General features: G+C 33.5%; 1 protein-coding gene across 1 annotated transcript in view; it reads left to right on the top strand.

Annotated features, from left to right (window-relative positions):
* The first annotated feature begins 377 nt into the window (after positions 1-377).
* LOC106131592 (DE-cadherin) overlaps positions 378-21,100 on the top strand; it is a 217,082-nt gene continuing 196,359 nt past the window's right edge. Inside the window, exon 1 of the mRNA XM_060949829.1 lies at positions 378-847. Within this exon, the coding sequence (XP_060805812.1) occupies positions 763-847 (85 nt within the window). The 5' untranslated portion in view covers positions 378-762. The remainder of the gene's footprint in view (positions 848-21,100) is intronic.

Genomic DNA, 21,100 nt, shown 5'->3' with positions numbered 1-21,100 from the left:
TTTACTAAAATTCAGACAAATCCAAGTCAACGTACTCGAGACATAAGTTGTTAGTTTGTTTTATTTTCTCAGACTCAATGTAGATTTATTTTCATCCTCTTACCTAGACAAGATATACATACCTACGTATTCCGAACAAGCGCGATCGGAGAGATCCTGTCTTCTTGTTTTTTGCGCGAAAATAACCAGTTCTCGAAAGTGGTCTTGGAAAACGTGAAGTTTTGCCTGCTTCGCCGGCCGGCGGGGCGCGGGGCATAGCCCTAACATTGTTCGCCAGTCAGGTATGAATATAGACGCAAACGCGCATGCGGCCACAAGCACCGCCTCGCAACCGCGACTTGTTGATTGTTCGCTCACTTCACGTCAGTCTGCCGCGAACGATGCGCCGGGCGGTCGTGTCGCGTGTTACGTCCGTCTTTCCTATAAACTTCGGAATATTTTTACGAAAATATGTGAAGTTTCCAAACACAATCCTGTGTAGAACTACTGTGTCGAACGTACAGTTTAGCGTTTAGTTGACTAGCAGCGTTGTTTATAAGTAGTTTTAAGTAATTGAAACTTAATAGGCTTACTCGTTTTACCTGCATACTCGGTCCCACGACGCGCGAAGCGGTTACCTTATCGAAGAAACGAACATTTTTCAAATGGATGTGCGTTTATATGCTGTGATAGTGTGCGTGTGTGTGATTGGAGTCCAGAGGCGGTGACAAGTTGTAGTGACGTGATTAAAATTGATAAGTTGTATTGAGAAAAGCAGTCAAGATGAAGTGGTGCGGGGGTGAAAGGGGCTTGTTGGCCTGGCTGATCGTGGTCGCTACGAACGCGGCGTCGGCGCAGTATACAAAAGGTAAAAACAGCTTTCTTACCTGTGTGCCTGATGGCTGTACGTGCTTACGGACCGTGCTACCTCTTTTGTTCTACCGGCTTTGTTTGATTCTCGGAACGCTTAGGTATCCCAACTCCTACCTGTAATTTTGTAATTTTAGACACGTGGTAAACTTAACGGTCGTTGATTGACCCTTGCAAAGTAAAAAGTAATGTGACTCATCATAAGCATTTCCGGGTTGTAAGATGAATGCAAGAACAGGTTTTAGCCTACCATGGCGTTTTATTTCCAGTAGGGGAATTTGTACCACAGTAACTATGCGATAAATTGATAAAGATTTATCAGTGCATTGATAAGGCCACACCTTGGTGTAGGTATCATAGGTAGGTACTCACTGATTTCTAGTTATCATGAGTCATTTTGAATGAACGAAATTTCCTATCATTTCATCAATTTCCTTGTATATTCAAAGTGTTCATTCCACTAATAACCCATCCAAAAATTATACCTTGATCAGAATAGGTTCCAGTAATTATAAGGTGATAGGAAACCTACCCAACACTTATACATAGGACTTTGTTTACATTCGAATAACAATGGTTAAGGTAGCTGTAATCTTACCTACGACTATATCCTGTTATTGATTGTACCTATCTTATTTTATTCATTTGAAATCATGACTAAGAATGCTGACTAAAAATACCTATGTGAGGGTGTGTTATACTATACCTAAACATAATGATAAAGTCATTCTCTAGTTCCGTTCAAATCAGTTAGGTATGTAGGTAATAGGAATAAATTTGGGATGTTAAGTCTTAATTTTATTTTCTATTAGTTATCTATTATAGTGTAAAAAAAAAAATTCGATTATATTTTATACAATAATATTTATTTTTATTCATAAATTTTTCAAATACATGCCAGGTAAAGTTACGTATTGAATGAATAAAAGGACTGGCTGGTAGTTTCGTTAATATTTGTCCAACTATCTTAAACCCATCCTTAATCTTCTTTTTTTGTTTTTCTAAGAACTGCATTGTTTTGGTTTTGGAATTTGCTCAAATCTTCTTAAATACCTACCAACTACTAATGGTCATTTGACTGGGGCTTCACTCCCGTGATGATTCGCAGGGACAAAAGAAAAGAATGTCACCCCATAAAGGCTTATTTATATTCAAATTTAATTGAAATTGGTTTATAGTTTTAAGACATACATAGACGTACCTACTTACTTACTTGAAAGCAAGGACTAGACTGGCAAACAGAAAATAAGTTTGCTGTTTGCCATTATTATTAATAAATAAATGAAGCACAAATTCGCTTTACAGAAATTCATACAGAAGCGAAATTCCGGGCTAATGGTCGTGTAAAGCATTATTTTGTTCTTTGCCTTCTCTATTCCTTAATTCATCACCTTCTAATTACCAACCCATTTCCGTTACAAAATTGGTATTCGAATAATAACCTTTAATTTATTTGTAAATAATACGTTGTATTGGATTTTAGATTGAAGATAATTACGTGGTGGTTGTGACGACAGGCTTTCCACCAAATTAAGTTGTAAGCTATGTACCTAAAAAGATGAGTGGTTTCAGCCAACAGTTCAATAGAGCTGGTTACTCTATTCTTTCCCGTGGATCTCTTAGAAGGCGACTGAAGCGCTGTAACAGTAACCAATAAAATAATAGATATCTATATAAATACATAGAATATATTTAAAATATAAAGTATAAAGTCATTAATAAAATAGTTTTGATTGAGCACGCCTGTCACCGAGATTATTCTTGATCAGATCAGATGTATAATTGTGCTCATCTATTCTGCTTTTGGACTAGGTGTCCAATGGGGAATTAAATTGTAATAAAATTAAAAATATTACTTAAAGTAAAGAAAAAAAAACAAACAAATATATATTTATCCCTTGTGGTAGACAGAGCCAACAGTCTTGTAGAGACTGAAAGGTGTACGTGTTTATGAATTATTTTAAAGTCTACTAAAGGTTACCAACTTACTGCTCGCTTTTAATAGATCATTCGCGACTAATGGAGGTTATTATGCAGACAGTAATCTGAACTGAAGTGTACAGAACAATACTCCTTGCCATTCAGAAATACCACGGCAAGTATCAATAACTTTAGAACTGCAACTCTTACCATAGCAAGGCACGAAATCGAAATGTTTTGTTAAAATAACAAAGGCCGACGCAAATATTACCTGGAGAGAACTGTTGTTTGAAATTATATTGGTGTTACTGTTTTTTTTTGTTAGATAACATTTTTGAGCGAACTAAATTTTAGTTACGTAATAATTAAATGTCCAAATTTTTACTTTTGTACGTCCTTACAATGAAATTGTCATACATCATACGTACGGGTAAGTAGGGACCACATCTTTCCACTTGCCACGATCCCTGTTTTTCTATTCCTGTCACTATGTCTTCTTTCACATTACAAGGTTCCAGTTCAAGGTTATTTTTCTTTCGTGCTTTTTCTGCCACATCCAACTTTAACTCCCATACATAAGTGTTGGAACCAACACGTCATACATTTTCTCCTAAAAATAATTTTGACGGATAAGATCCTTGACTTGTTTCATACAGGCCTTCGCTTTTTTTCCTTCATCTTACTCAATTAAAATGAGAACTACTTAACTAAGTATTTAAATTTCGAGCAGAAATAAGAAAAGATTACGCAACGAAGTCCTGCACTTGTTCTACCCGACCCTCCGTAACCCTAACCAATAATAATTTCCTGTCTCACACAATAAGTCATTCATTAGCCTTAAATTATGCGCCTTGCACTCACCTCAATGCGTATTTAAAAAGCGTTAACTCATTTTGTGCGACAAACATTACCGACCACGTACTCGATGCTTCACAAGCCCGTGTGTTGGAGAAGCGATGTAAATTGCGCGTTTTACAACCTCCGTATTTGCTCGTCAGTTGGTTCGGGTATGTATGGCTTCTGTGACATGGGCTGCCCTGTGGTGACGTCATCATGTTGCTATCCAACGACTAGTGTGAACTTGCCCATTGTTAAAGAAACATGTATAATTTCTTGGACATTCCTAATGATGAGTCATCGTTCGATTTAAGCACTTGTATGGACAGATGTTCAACTTTTGAAGATACATGTGCCTTTATCATTAATTGACCAGTATCATGTTAGATACCTACTTCTTTTAACTACAGATTACTTTAATAAAAAAATCATAAATTAAGCAATTGATTTTGAAATTTGTTGAATTATTGAACTAATAAAATTTGATTCTTACCTTTGGGAAAGTAAGAACATCGCAAGCCTTACATCAATTATCTTAAGCAATAAAAGGTCAAAAGGACCGGCCACTTTCGCTGATATTATCGATAAAATCAGCGCGTCCCCATATGGATAGGAGAGCCTGCAACTTTCCTCTCTTTTGCTTACATTCGTCAATCTTTTTATGCAAGCTACCCTGTTTACTTTAACCTGACTTATTTCAGGAACTTCTCTCTGAATTTGATCAAGTAACGTTCATTTTGACCCTTCTAGAATTGCTTGAAACGGCTAGTGCTTGAAAATGAAACATTAAGCCGATTTCTTCAGGTATTTTTATAACATTACGCAACTTTGATAAACTGGACGGTTGGTTGCCTTTATCGATGTTACGAGTATGATAACAGAAAATAGTCCAAGCGATTGTGCATGCTATAACACTGTCAAATTACGTGGGTACAGTCACGCGAACAACTTTCCTGATTGCGATGGTTTTCAAAATTCGCCGGGTTCAATTTGAGTAATTAAGGTTCTTAACTTCTGATTGTGTGGTTGCCCACTTTCATCAAGTCTCTATTAAAGTTGAAGAATGTGAAACATTAGAATACTAACTTTTAAAGAATTAATATAGAAGTTGAGAATTAAGAATTTTCACATTGGTCTAGTAGCGAATAAAAAGCATAATGTCTGCCAACTGCTTCTCTTCTCGCACATATTGTAAAACGCAATCAAGGAAATATGCAACCTATGAACCTATGAAATATGGTGTTTGGCTAGCAACTTGTCACGTTAGCTCTGTCTATCCCGTATAGGAAAAGATGTGATATTTTTTGTAAGTATGTATGTGAAACTTCATTAATGAAAATAATTATAAATGAATTATTATAATATATATAAAACTTGAATTAATACAATTTTAAATGAAGTTTCCAATATTGCCTGTGGGTGTACTACAAACCGTTTGAACAAAGAATCTGTACGATAGAAATTGTTACGATAGCGATCTTTATGAAACTATTTGCAATCAGTCTGACGATGAAAAAGATATTGCGCTTGTATTGCCCATTAAAAGGTAGGAGAAATACACGATTCAATTTAACAAAAAAATCATTGCTTTATTCTCAACTGTGCTGACAGTTTGTTTATTTATACATAATAGGGTACCGGACAGTAATCGAAAAAAAATCTAAGTTGTGTTTTAAAATAAAGTTTGTTATACAAGAACATCACATAATAAAGATTTTTAAGAAATAACAATGATTTATAATTTTAAATCAATAAATAAAGTTGCAAAAATCCAATATTTTTTATCTGTGCAGCGTAAGAACCCAAACACCAATCACAGTGAGTGACGTCATACGTAATGAGTGATAAGTAAACACCACTGCTTTGTATGTTATTTCGAGTTATTCTACGATTTATTTGCATTTTTCTAAAAATATTTAATTGAAATTAGTTACGAATTGAAGGACTTTACTCATAACAGAAGTTGTCGCAAGTGCTTGAAGCCGCCTATCAAGCTTTTATCATGGAACAAGGTTACAAACCGACAATAGAAATCTCCCAAAAGATTGATATTTTCATGGTGGGCAGTTCCTTTGCCACTAATACCGACTTTTATTTGCTGAATTTAGCAATGTGGAAACATTTGTGTAAGTATTTCAACCTCTTTTTGTTTATCTTAACAACAGAAATGATTGAAGAAATTACAAACGAAAACATAACCTAAAACTAGTTTCATTGTTTACAAAGTTATTTTCACATATTTTTTTCTATGATTTTAAAGGTTAGATATTTATGGGTTTTGCATGTTTCTAGATCTGCGAGAAAATACTTAAATTATCCAAGCACTGATCACTTGTAATATGGCTTGTAGTTTGTTTTTCAAACATATGACGTCACGCGATCAGAATTGACGTAAAGTGCTGTTTTCGCGGCAATTTTAAATAAATTACGTTTTTCTCGTTTTTAAATACTCCAAAAGATTTATTTATTTAAAATAATATTTTTTATGGATATATAAATAAATAAAGATTATTTTTAAACACAATCTGAAAAGTTGTCCGGTACCCTATTACATCCCAGAGAGAACGGTTCCGAAAAGACTGATTCATCAAGTCTCTATTAAAGTTGAAGAATGTGAAACATTAGAATACTAACTTTTAAAGAATTAATATAGAAGTTGAGAATTAAGAATTTTCACATTGGTCTAGTAGCGAATAAAAAGCATAATGTCTGCCAACTGCTTCTCTTCTCGCACATATTGTAAAACGCAATCAAGGAAATATGCAACCTATGAACCTATGAAATATGGTGTTTGGCTAGCAACTTGTCACGTTAGCTCTGTCTATCCCGTATAGGAAAAGATGTGATATTTTTTGTAAGTATGTATGTGAAACTTCATTAATGAAAATAATTATAAATGAATTATTATAATATATATAAAACTTGAATTAATACAATTTTAAATGAAGTTTCCAATATTGCCTGTGGGTGTACTACAAACCGTTTAAACAAAGAATCTGTACGATAGAAATTGTTACGATAGCGATCTTTATGAAACTATTTGCAATCAGTCTGACGATGAAAAAGATATTGCGCTTGTATTGCCCATTAAAAGGTAGGAGAAATACACGATTCAATTTAACAAAAAAATCATTGCTTTATTCTCAACTGTGCTGACAGTTTGTTTATTTATACATAATAGGGTAAAAGGTTTAAAGAATTTATTTTCTCAAAAGAATTACATAATTCACTTACCGAGAAAATACAAAGATATAATTAAACTATTGTACGTACCTAATCAATAAGATTTTACATATCTTTCGTGCCATCTGGACATGTTTGCACTATATAAACTATCACTGATGACACATCACTTAACAATAAACAAAATAAAATGCAGCTAAGAATTAGGATTTCGGTATTAACATTTAAACGAAACATTTCATTATTTTTTATGTGAAGCAAGCATCTGAACATAAAATACTCTTAAAAACTTAAAATCAATGAGCAAGTAACAAAGAGGGTAGACTGCATTCGTGTTCTAAAGACAACTACTTACACTTGTTTATTAAGGCGTGTACATTAGTGTATAAGCTGTAGCGGAATAGCATATTTCTATAACGAGTGATATGTTTTTGCAAATTTAACAGTGATCTATAATTAGTTTATAACATAATTCAAATTACTATAATTATACGTATCAATATCCCTATCACAGTATATTATTTATTAGTAAAACGTTACATACTTATATAAATGCAAGTATAAATATTTAACATATATTATAAGAATTTGCTTTTTATACTTATTTTACATATGTATATACTATATTTATACATTTATACACATTATTATGAGAGGTCCTTTAATATGTGACTTTTTAGCAACTTTTTAAATGTGAAAAGTGATTTCGATTCTTTTATATCCTTTGGCAATTTGTTATAAGACTGTGCACCTTCATACATAATATTCTTTTTTCCATAGTTAGTCCTGGGAGTTCTTAAATATATGTTATTGGCTTGTCTAGTAATACGTTTTTGGATTTGTATCTTTTTTGTGAAGTTTATGTGCGAGTGTATATCTTTGGTGAGAATCTTTCTTATTAAAACACATGTGCTATATTTATACAGTTGCCGGAGATTGAGCAGCTTCGTTTCTTTATAAATTGTCATTGTTGGTGTTAAATAGGCATATTTAAATAAACGTTTTATTATTTTATTTTGCGATCTTTGAAGTTTTTCTAAGACTGTTTTACTCGCTGTTCCCCATATTTCAATTAAATAGTTTATTTGAGATTTTATTAAAGAATTATAGATTGTGTACCGTACATACTTTGGAAGGCATTTTGTTATACCTCGCAGGGCCCCTGTCAAGGATGAGAGCTTTGCCCGGATTTTATCAATATGTGGTCTCCATGTAAGTTGACTGTCCATAACTAGACCAAGATACTTTTCTTTCTTTACTCTTTGTATTATTTCACCATTTATTTGTAACTCATCATACGTGCCTATCGGTTTATTTTTGGCAGCAAAGATTATATATTTGGTCTTTGTAGTATTTATAGTTAGTAGGTTTGTCTGGAGCCAAGTATGCAAGATATTTAAATCATGTTGTGCGTGTTCAACTAATGTGTCTATGGACTGTCCAAAGTAAAAAAGACTAGTATCATCCGCATACAAAGTAACATCACCTTTCAATCCAATATCGTGCATACTGTTTATATAGATTAAAAACAATAATGGGCCCAAAATCGATCCCTGAGGGACACCACACGTAGGGTACCGGACAGTAATCGAAAAAAAATCTAAGTTGTGTTTTAAAATAAAGTTTGTTATACAAGAACATCACATAATAAAGATTTTTAAGAAATAACAATGATTTATAATTTTAAATCAATAAATAAAGTTGCAAAAATCCAATATTTTTTATCTGTGCAGCGTAAGAACCCAAACACCAATCACAGTGAGTGACGTCATACGTAATGAGTGATAAGTAAACACCACTGCTTTGTATGTTATTTCGAGTTATTCTACGATTTATTTGCATTTTTCTAAAAATATTTAATTGAAATTAGTTACGAATTGAAGGACTTTACTCATAACAGAAGTTGTCGCAAGTGCTTGAAGCCGCCTATCAAGCTTTTATCATGGAACAAGGTTACAAACCGACAATAGAAATCTCCCAAAAGATTGATATTTTCATGGTGGGCAGTTCCTTTGCCACTAATACCGACTTTTATTTGCTGAATTTAGCAATGTGGAAACATTTGTGTAAGTATTTCAACCTCTTTTTGTTTATCTTAACAACAGAAATGATTGAAGAAATTACAAACGAAAACATAACCTAAAACTAGTTTCATTGTTTACAAAGTTATTTTCACATATTTTTTTCTATGATTTTAAAGGTTAGATATTTATGGGTTTTGCATGTTTCTAGATCTGCGAGAAAATACTTAAATTATCCAAGCACTGATCACTTGTAATATGGCTTGTAGTTTGTTTTTCAAACATATGACGTCACGCGATCAGAATTGACGTAAAGTGCTGTTTTCGCGGCAATTTTAAATAAATTACGTTTTTCTCGTTTTTAAATACTCCAAAAGATTTATTTATTTAAAATAATATTTTTTATGGATATATAAATAAATAAAGATTATTTTTAAACACAATCTGAAAAGTTGTCCGGTACCCTATTACATCCCAGAGAGAACGGTTCCGAAAAGACTGAAGATACTTTCATCTATATGGCTTGATGATGAAATTTAGATTCAAATAGTGGCAGGTTGCTAGTACATCGCTTACAAGAAGAATTCCAAATTTATAAACCTTTGCTTTAGTCGCCTTTTCTTGTCTAAACTGCCGGCAACCACGCGGCACTTTTATTTATTGTTAAAATTAAAAAATTAAGAAAAACCTAAAACAGATACTAGAAATCTAGGTTAACTGCTAATCACGAACCGCTAAAACACGAAACTTTACTTTATCAGCTTCCAATTCGCGAATCTAATTCCCGAGCGAAGACACCAAACATAACAAACTTGCAGAGATAATAACATTACAACTCTAAGTTTATGTAATGTGCCGTGACATGGTTCAGATAGATATTGCACGTTGGCCGAGTCAAAAGGCGAGTTCTTTAAATTTTACATGTCTGCATTTGAAAGTCGACTTGTGAGACGTAGATGCCTGATTACGTATTAAAAAAAAATACAACCGTGACTGTTATCTATACTATACTAATATTATAAAGCTGAAGAGTTTGTTTTGTTTGTTTGTTTGTTTAAACGCGCTAATCTCAGAAACTACTGAACCGATTTGAATAATTATTTCACTTATTTCCTTCGGGAAACGTCAACAATGCAGGTGAAAGTTGAATAAGTCGGCCATCTGCGAGCTTTCCACGCGAACGCTGCGCAAACCAACAAAGATATAGTAAAACAATGTACTAAAGATGTGAAGTACTCATTTTTTGCCACAAAAAAGTCCGCGAGAGCATATATCTATCTCTTAAGATTTACTTACAATAACCACTTCTATGTTCATTTTTTAAGATATTTTTTTCATTATAAACATAAGTTATTTTGAAACCAATTTTCTTTAATTCAGTATTAATCCTTATCCAAATAAATATGTTTATTACTTTCGGCTTTTCATGTAGACTAAAATTGCCATTTACAGTATATAAATCAGACGAATAGGTTTTGAGATATAGTCGTTATAAGCAATTTGCAGCGAAACATTTAATACGGCGAACCAGCGTTCCTTCTAATACGCGTGACCGCCTGACCGAGCTTAGCAGCTATAATTGATAAAGCCGAGGAGGATGTTTGCAAAAATAAATATGATGCCCAAAATAACTTTTCCACGCGGACGAAGTCGCGGGCACAGCTAGTCATTGCTAAAATAAGAGGTCAGTCAAGTTCCCAGGTCCTCTTCCTTTAATAGGAATTCAAATGATTAAAGACGAAAAATCTCGTTAAATGGATACGCGAAACCAATAAAAAAATAACCGACATTTGCCAATGTATAAGTGTAGACGGGTTTAAAATTAGAATATGCCAATTCGGTCATGCGAGTTAAACTGCCAGTACTTTGATAAGTTAAATCACGAGTCAACTTGCTCTGTGTGAAGTTAACCTTATACCTCCCTACCTTATTCCCTGCATTTACGTTTACCTTAGGTAAGTAAGTATCGGTAGAGGTAATTCGATCATGGCTGCTTGGCAGTGCCTGTCAAGTTAAGTAGGCATCTAATGGAAATCCTGTGTTCTGCTGCCTTAGGAGGAGCACCGAGGTTTATACGTAAACTCGTATTATTTTTAGATACCAGATTTCCTACCCAGTTGATTTATACGTGAGAGAGCATTTGAACATACATACATCTCTACTCTTTACGGGGAAGATAGAGCTAACAGTCTTACTGAAAGACCACTTTCAGCTGCAAGAATTTACGTTGGAATTGAGATTTTAATTGTGACATTACTTAGTTTTCGAAATAGAATTATTTAACTGCACTAATAAAATTAAAATTATTTAACTGCACTATTGGTCGGAGTGGGAAGACCTAGACGAACGTATCTTGATCAAATTAAGGACGTCCTGGTAAAGGGTCAGGTCAAAAGTACCCGAAACCGCCGAGCTTGTATGAAGAGAGTTATGAATGTGGACGAAGCGAAAGAAGTATGCAGAGATCGTGGCAAGTGGAAAGAGGTAGTCTCTGCCTACCCCTCCGGGAAAGAGGCGTGATTTTATGTATGTATGTATGTATGTAACTGCACTAATTCTAGTGTCATGTAAAATCCGATGTCCAATAATTGAATGTTATCAGTAATGTAGTAAGTTACTTGCACAATGATAGTTATAATTGACTAATTAGTAATTCTCTCTTCACCGCCCGGGTCCCTTTATTTAGGGGTCTCCTTTGGTCTACTCTAGCGCTAAACAAGTTGAAGAGTTCCCTGTGGATTACTTTTCCAAAAAAATGTTAAGTACGTACTTAATTATTATGTTCATGTTTTAATTATGCAATAAAATTTTGTTATTGTTACCGACAGATTTATTAATTATAATGTTAGCCACAACCGCTATTGAAATAAAACACAATGAATGAGGAAATAAACTATGAATTACCAACATTTTCATTGATTAACTATAAGTAATTATCTTCATTACTAATATTAGTGATGTCATATTATTATGTGGTAAAATGACCCAACTGAAGCTGATAGGGGAAAAAGCGTATAGTCTGAATAATTACTTAATTCGCTACATGACCTATTGACGTAAATAAGTATTGCACGGAAAATATTTTGCCTGAACTTCACGATGAAATAAAGGTCGTTTTAAAGTAAAAAAAAAGGCCGCGTTTATTGCGCATATGACCAGGATCCTCAATCAGTATTTACATCTATCTGATCTCCGCAACCTTTGCAGGTTGGTGCAACAAATTTGGTTTGCACCAAATGGTTACACATCCAGTTCACTGAATGTGCTGGTACCTACGATGTTTTCTCTCATCGTAAGAATGATATATACTTTTTTTACAATCGTCAATCCATTATGACGGGGATTTTGTCGACGAAACAATATTAGCCAAGCCAAATAAAATCTATTGGAATTTATGACATAGTCTTAGTGATTGTCTAGTTTCTCATTAAGATGATTATTAAGATCCAACTCAAAGGGGCTTAAGCCTATCAACATCCATTTCATTACTTTGATTAACAATTCAGCCCTTTCGTTTATTAGAGATTAATGAAATCGGTTCGAATTGTGAAATTAGTTAGCAGTTAAAATTAATAATGTAAAATTTTTACTTAAAGTTTATATATATTTAAATAAGTCTACTTTTTGGAATAAAATACTAGTTTCAAATAATAATAGATCCGTCCAGTTCCTAATTATAATAGGTCGGAAATATTTAACTCAAAATCCAATTGTAAAATAAGGGCGCTGATTATTAACACGAAACATAAATGCCTTTTCGTTAAGGTTACTTTTTAACTTTTCCTGGTGTGTACAAATTGATTGAAATGTGTAACACACTTTTATATTGTAAAACTTATATTCTAGTCTAAAACAAGGTCGCTATCATTTAAGCGACATTGAAATATAAAACGTCGGTCAGCGTTTATTAGGACGAGCCGTCCTCAGTATCACTCGTGCAAGGGTAATTAAACTCTGCGGATACAACAATAGATCCCCATTACAGGTACATTGGCACTATGTTCCCCTAGGGAGCGATCCAGCGGCGTAATAACCCAATACAACGTCAAATTGAAGGAAGCCCTTGGAACTGTCCAATGGGAAATAATTGCTTCTAAGGAAATGAAAGAATCCTGTGTTGAATGTGGGATTAGGGAGATTATATTGTCTTGTAATACCGAAGGCAATATGGCCGTGTGCAGTCGTATCGTAGGTTGATTTGTACTACTTACCTTTTAATTGTTTTCGATAAATTGTATTCCTAAATTTTTGATTAATCTCATCTAATGTGATCTCAAAATATGTTGCTAATATCCATTTTTATGTATTCTTTTCATTTGACAATAATTATAATTGGAGAAAATTAAAAACAAACCTAGCAACAGTGCAAAATTAGTTCATTGATTTACCTTGTTACCCGACCGCAGTGAACGCAAAAAAGAGGGGAAAAGACGGGTCTACTGGGTTATCTTAGAGGATTATAAAAAAAGTACTTTCATATTAAGTACTTCTGTCTGAAATATTCAACATGGTTATTCATAACCATCCATAACCACGTTGAATATTACATAAATAAGATGTGATATTTGTGTGTATTTATGTATGCTGTGTCAATAAATTAAAACTTCAGTAAATAAAATATCAGCTCAGCTCAACTCAACTCGTTTGAACAAAGCGAATTCAAAATGTACCCCAAGTACCAAAAATGACCAATCTCGACGATTTAAACTCTGACAGTCGGAATCCTTTGTACTTAAATTCCCAAATGTAACTGTCATTAAATATTACAATCTGTTTTGGAACTCCACTTTAAACAATTGTAATTAAACGTTGAGACCAAGATCCGTATTTAGCAAACATCGTCTCTGTGGTCCCCTGGGGTTTCCCCTTCAATGTGTTAAGGTGCCAATCCATTGCACAACCACTACTGCTTTTGTTAACCTTCGTAGGTACTCGTAGCTTCAGAACTATATACTTCTTTTCATGCTTAAGATGCACTTCTCTTCAAGTGATTTTTCTCAGACGCTCCCTTAGTACATTTTTCTCTAATTTATTAAGACAACAAAGAGAAATCTAATGAAATTGATCGTTGTAGATTAGATCTCTGATGAGCAAAGGAATGTTGTATCTACCTAAAACATGAAAATAAAAAAATATTTTCAGATTTATTTTTTACGTGGATTGTTATACAATTTTGTCTAACATGTTCCATTAAAAATAAACATGGTACATTAGGAGATTACCTCAATGACAAAATTTTAATTGATTCTCGTTTCTTTGAGCTTGTTGCTGTACTGTGGTCTCCTTTGTTTCCCTAAATAAATCTTAAAGGATGAAATTGTGGAACAAATTTAATTGTCAAGTATTTATTGCTGTTGTTAGTGGATGATAAACAGTTTCAATTTATAAGATCTTTTTACGTTAAAGTTACGTATGTTGCGCGGTTATGATTTCTAATAGTAGTGAGTGTATACTTGTCTGTTGCCTACAAACTTGTTGTCAAATCGAACTAAACAGAACTTAAACAATCAATATTTTTAAATGACGTCTTTTTACTTAAAAAATAATAATATCTGTTACACATAAATATCAGATTCACTGTAAATAATTTACAAACTTTTTAACTCAGGTCCGAAAGCTACAGAATTATTTGTTTAAATTATGAAAGCCAAAACGGTCACTATTTAAATATAAATATTTTAAAAGTATACATTTAGCTAGCCAATTATAACGTGGAAAGCATAAATTATAATAGCCGTTGCTGTCATAACGTCCAGTCACGACGAGAAGTGTCATCGAAACAAACATGGATCCAACGCGGGGTTTGCGTCAAGCTCTAGTACTCTGCATGATTGCTTATTGTTGCCCACCACAATGCCCAATCAATGACCATTTGTGTAACAAGCAAGATTTGGACTGCTTAAAATAGTCTTATTTTTTTTTTTAAATTCAAAGTATGTGAATTATTTCTCTCGTTTACGTGGATGATTTCTTGTCTACTTCAATTGTTATGTTAACAGTATTTGTTTTGTCCATTGGAATCTACTTCCTATTTGAAGGGGAATTTTCTGAAATATTAGATTACTTAATTCAGTTCACGAACGTCATCACTATCCTAAATTCCTCGTCCGTCTCCTTTTATACGGATATTTTACCCCATCCCCCATAAATGGCGCCATTAAAAAGCTAAGCCCGGCGGAAACCGAGCTACTTAGGTATACTTTGCACGGACGCGCAAATTGATATAAAATACTTCATCTTTTGATATCTACCCCAAGTTGGGCGCCAAGTCACAAAAATGTTTTATCGAGTTCGACATTTTTGCGGAGTTTGTAATGGAATAGAAGTTGAGAGTTGAAACGGAATCAGGAGATACTGTCTAGTTTACCTAGCATAAGTTGCCTCGGGGTAACTTCTGCCGGTCAATGATATGAAGTTTTAGATACGCTGGACACTCTGAACTGAACATCTTTATGTTAACAATATTGAAATTTAAAAAATAAATAAAATGTAACTATTAAGAATTCCGTTCTAGTGAAAACTCTTACATAGCTGTTCTATTGTCAGATGATAGATACAAATGTACTTGAGTTATCTATCTTTTTCAATTTTATTGAATCGAGACATTTTATTATAAAGAAGTCGCATAAATTGCGTAATTGAAAAAAATAAATAAAACCAGATTAAATAAAAAAACCACTGATAACAAATCTTATAGCAAAATTTTTAATACAAGTATGAATAAAATACTCTAGAACACAAAAGGAAGTTGGTAAAACGTGTCGAAAATCTGAAAGGCAATGAAATTAAAGTGAAACAATAATACGGGATTGTCTAAAAGGATTGGCTCTATTAGACACGCCGAGTCCACGAATGGTCATTCTGGATACGACTGCCGTTTCGTGACAGGAAAGACTAATCGTGCATGGTCCTTCGAGCCGGACGCTATAATGTTTTCCGCTTTTCTATAGAATATTTTTATGTTATGTTATTTTCTATTTAGAAGATCTTTGAAGTTCAGTGTTTAACACGTTACTCCATTGGGAGTCCTGACTTCGATTCCTAGTAAATTATAGAGATTCGAAGTAATTTCAAATATTTTTACGAGTACGTTGATGTCAATAATTTGCGAATTTGGGTTTCTTATGTTTTTGTCCAACTTTGAACTAGTATGGTAGGTATGGGCCGTTGAATATTGGTTTATTAATATTATTTTGTATCGGGCACAGCAGCCTTTACCAAAACTCGACGTAGGCAGCCCACATGAAGAATTGATTAGTTAATTTCTATTTTAATTTTTCTCTGAAGTGCATGGTATAAGGCAACAAAATCACAGATTTCAATCAATTTTGTACTTTAAACATGGAGTGAATACACAGGAAATTGACATATTTAAGATACTCAAGGTCTTTTTATATGGGATTAAGTAATGTTCCATTTTAGCAAAGTCAATATATTGCGTCATTTTTTGATGCCCCGGATTGACAGATCCCTGCTATTTTATATCGCTTCTATTGTCCCGAGGGCAGATTACAAAGCTTACGTAATAAGTATTTGATTTTGCGGCTTTTCTCCAAAAATCCCGAGGGATCAAGTGTCTATTACGTTGCGCAATTCAGGGTCCCGAAAAAGTAATGTGGAACCCTAAGCGTATTTGTATACACATGTCCCAGTTATGAGTCTATCATCTGTTAGGTTAGTTACCTTTAGTTTGTCCACGTGTATTCTGCGAATTAAAAGTTGACATTCTAAGGATATAAATTGAGTTCTTCAAACTAGAAGCCCTAATTAGGGCTAATTAGTCCTAATGTGTTTGATCGTGTTAGTTTTTGTGTCACTTGCATTCTTTGCAACAAGCATGCACGTATGAAAAAAATTGCGTGGTGTATCACATAAGAGTGTAAATGCGCTGTGATATCAAAGACACAAATACAGAAAATTTGTTAAGCTTAATATATGAGTATCTTTAGTAGACACGGTCTTGACAATTTCAGTAATTGCTTTTTTTCTCTTTGTTACAGGTAAAATTTTCGCAATGAACCGTAACGGATTGCGGAGGATTTTAATATCCGGATTTTTCGAAGAGTGGGGATAAAGAGTCGTGTTTACGTCATCATTTGTCAGGATCTGAGTCTTGTAATTAAGCGCAGTACACGGCAGAATCATTAATTTTCCCAAATAGCAAATTCCTTTAGCTCCTTCCTTTCTTAGGATATTTAACTCGAATATAAGGATTCCGCATTTCAAAGGAAAATACTTTATCTGCCGGTAAAACATTCATTCATTTATTCATATAATCACGTCTATCCCGTGCCGGGTAGGCAGAGCCAGCAGTCTTGAATGACTAATCGGCCACGTTCAGCTGTTAGGCTTAATGTTACGAGTATATAGAATTGAGATGCAAATAGTGACAGGTGGCTAGTTCATCGCCTAGAAGAAGAACCGGTAAAAATGCTTTATTATTAGATCACTAGCTGTGCCCGCGACTTCGTCCGCGTGAAATAGTTATTTTGGGCATCAATGAAGCCCTCAGGGTTGAATAATTTTCCCCGTTTTTTTTCACATTTTCCATTATTTTTTCGCTCCTAATAGTTGTAGCGTGATATTATATAGCCTTCCTCGATAAATGGTCTATTCAACACAAAAATAATTTTTCTATTTGAACCAGTAGTTCCTGAGATTAGCGCGTTTAAACAAAGAAACAAACTCTTCAGCTTTATAATATTAGTATAGATGTGATACTTATACCTTCAGTGTAATCTCAGTCTACTCCGCAAGGGATATCGACGTGATTATATGTATGTATGTATGTTGCATACAAACATACATATAATCACATCTATATTTCTGTTGTCATCTAAGACAATGAATTCCTATGTCAATTAAACAACAAAAATATAACCTATCGATCTAGATTAATATTTGATTTGTTCCAACGGAACTTGTAGTAACTTATAAAGATGATTCAGCACACTACTATACTAATAATTACTGTACACTACTTTACTAATAATAATGCCATACAGCTAAACATGGCCTTCTGTCTTCAAAACTGTTGGCACTGTGTACCATGTGATGTAGACTTGACTATATTTATGTCCTTTGTATGTAAGTACTTAAATTATTTATTTGTTTGTAGATAAAGCTTATAAACTTGAAATTCTTCTTTTATGCGATGGGCTAGTAACCCCAATCAAAATCTCAATGCTATACAGCTAAACTTGGCCTTTTAGTACTTATATAGGTATATGTACGTAACTTCTCTTGCATTATTTTTTCATCTATAACTAACATTAATTAATCAACAACATCCACTAAGTAAGTGTTTTATCTAAAAGAAGCTCTAGTTTTCGTAACGTCATGGCCTTTCACGACTTTAACGAACATTGTTCATAGTTTGCAACTAGAACAAACAAAAAGACAAATTAATTACCTCACTTTGGCTAATGTTAGATTTTTTGTATACAAGCAAGTTTGACAAAATGCTATCGAAAGATAACTTTTACCAAAATTATAACGAAAGTAACAGTGCCTAGTCTAAGGCAACTTTTACAGTTAAGATTAATTATATTTATCTCAATTTATCAGCAGTATTATATTGCATTTTCAGCTTATTGGAAATGTGGTATTTGATAAATAATTTAAAATCATGAATATATAAACTAGCGGCCCGCCACGATTACGTGTCATATAATGTGCCATTTTTTAATGATTGACTCAATCCGAAATTAACCTCTTTATAATATAAGTATAAGTAGGTGATAATGATGACGATGTTAAAATTGTTATTAGTCCAAAAAAAAAAAATCACTGGCGACAAAATTATTTCATTAAAAACAATATCCTGACCAACATACCTTGCGCGAGAGGTCCTAAACACACCAGTCGTCACGTGTCCGTTTAAAAACCCATAAATTCCCTCCCGCCGGCATTTCACTTCCCGATGTGCTCAATTAAACGGCCATACGCTTAGTTTGTTTAGTGTTTTTTTTTTAGTCACGTGTTTGTTCGCGTGTCGAGCACATGTTGCGGAAACTGTGACATGGAATAGGGATGTCACGCTGTGCCCTGTATGGCTCTGAGACTGACAACCCTTATTCGTTGCGCAGTTTCGAAAGCTTGTTTGTATATCGTACGTCTCTAGTTAATAAGATTTGAATTGATTATATTGACATTTGATAGTTTAAAGACCGGTTCTAACATTCGAAGATTTGTCTTTTTATTTGAAACACACTTAAATGATGTGTGATTGTTTAAAGTTAATTAAATATGATTAGTTCGAAACTCTAATTGATACCAATTTAGTCATAAGATGAATGATTAAAAGCGATAAATCAAAAATTAATTAAATCGACCATGTTTCATCAAATCTTGCAAATGATATATCCACGAACAGTCGATTCGCAAATTGATACCAAATAATAAGCTAAGTATAATACAAATAGAAAATAGATCAAGCGGGCTATGTCATTGAATTAATCTGAAATGGTTCTCAACATTGGGTTGAACGTCATTAATATGAAGCACGCGAGTAAAATATGACCTATCCTCTTGAATATAGTGAAAACTTGTAACCTAATCTAGTTATAACATACGTACTTTAAATGTATTTCGTCGCAAATATACTACGCAAATCTTTAATCGTTCAGAGCAGTGGCAAAGCAACGTTTTTAAGTTAGACCTTTGAAAATAGTTAGTAAATTCACTTACGTAATAAACGTTGAAAAATGCTGGTGCAGTCTTAAGTTCTTAGTTTCTATAAAAAGAGACCTCAAAAATTATGCATTGGTTTTTTTTAATTTTTCCTTATATTTGGCCAGTAACAGTAACGGATTTATTACCTAGCTATATCTTGATACTATAAGCCTCGATGCCCTTTGTATGTAAAGGGCTTTATTTGCGTCCTCACCGCAGCTGCAATTGACAGTTCAAATATACCTTAAAATTATGCATGGTTTTTTTTTAAATATCTCTCTATATTTTGCCAGTAACAGTAACGGATTTATTACCTAGCTATATCTAGATACCGTAAGCCTTGATGCCCTTTGTATGTTAAAGGCTTTATTTGCGTCCACACCGCAGCTGCAATTGACAGTTCAAATATCTATTAAATTCAGAGCGTTCAGTTGAAAATAGCTTGCTTTGACGACAAATAATACTTAAACATGATGAAATGATAATAATGAATAAACTTGTGTGATTTGTCCTGTTTATGGGTCTTTCTACGTTAAAGGAGCATCTGATATTAAGAAGAGTGGCACGATATAAATATTTGAAATAACATATTTTTCCAATAAAGAACTATGTAAACAGATATTTTGTATACTTGTTGAAGATGGCCAGTTAGTATATCTATTTTTACAAGAGTTTTTACGTACCAGGGGAGATACAGGATCCAGGGTAGATACATGAAGGCCAGGGTAGGATACTTTACCTTACAGGGGAAATATACATTGAAAGAAAAACAATTTTATTCATAAGAATCAACTTTAATATTTAACTTTTTGTAATAGTTTACAACTATTAGAACAGATTTAATTTCAATACAGTCTTTTAATGTTACTTTAATTATAAGGACATAGAAAACAAAATTACTTAGTATCTACTAACAAAAATCACAGTATTTTTTTCTATTAGTTCTTAAAGAAAATACTTAAATTATTTAATGGCACATAAGTTGCATGTAATGCGATGTGATATAAGAATATAGAGCATGAATACTCATTAATAATCATAAACATAAATTGGAACTTCCATTTAAAGAAATAAAATAAAAAGATAACAAATGAGATCATGGCTTTTCAAATACGTTAACACTTTGGTGAAACTCATAATAAATATGCTGCCCTTTCATTTTTATGTTGGGGGTTGGTATCTTTCCTATAATCTGGTCCCATGAGATGAAAGAAACGTTGTTGTCATTAATCCTGAAATTTTTACCAGTGTTGTCACAAATTTTACAGAATAATACTTGTTCTTCATTATCTTCTTCAATCCCTGTGCACATAACTACGTATCGATATTCTGCGTCTTTGTAAAATTCTCACCAAGACAAAATCGCCATTGTTGAATTTATTGTTTAAACCAGAAGTTGCAGGTTTGCATATTCGGAAACAGTGGCACAAGGCAGAGAAGATGTTTGTAGCTGCTTTGACAGACTGTAGTTGATTAATGGCTCGTCGTCAGATTCAGACCCATAGACATTGTCAACATTAAGGCGCGGTTTCGTATTCTTTGTTGCAAAATCCATGGTACCAAGCACAAAGTGATCGCAGGCCTCAGGATTGCAGAAGCAACTCAAGTTCTTCATT

This window comes from Amyelois transitella, chromosome 20 (genome assembly GCF_032362555.1).
Source record: "Amyelois transitella isolate CPQ chromosome 20, ilAmyTran1.1, whole genome shotgun sequence".
NCBI classification, from domain to species: Eukaryota; Metazoa; Arthropoda; class Insecta; order Lepidoptera; family Pyralidae; genus Amyelois; species Amyelois transitella.
Note: the sequence above shows the minus strand (reverse complement) of the source record. Positions and strands in the feature narration are given on the sequence as shown.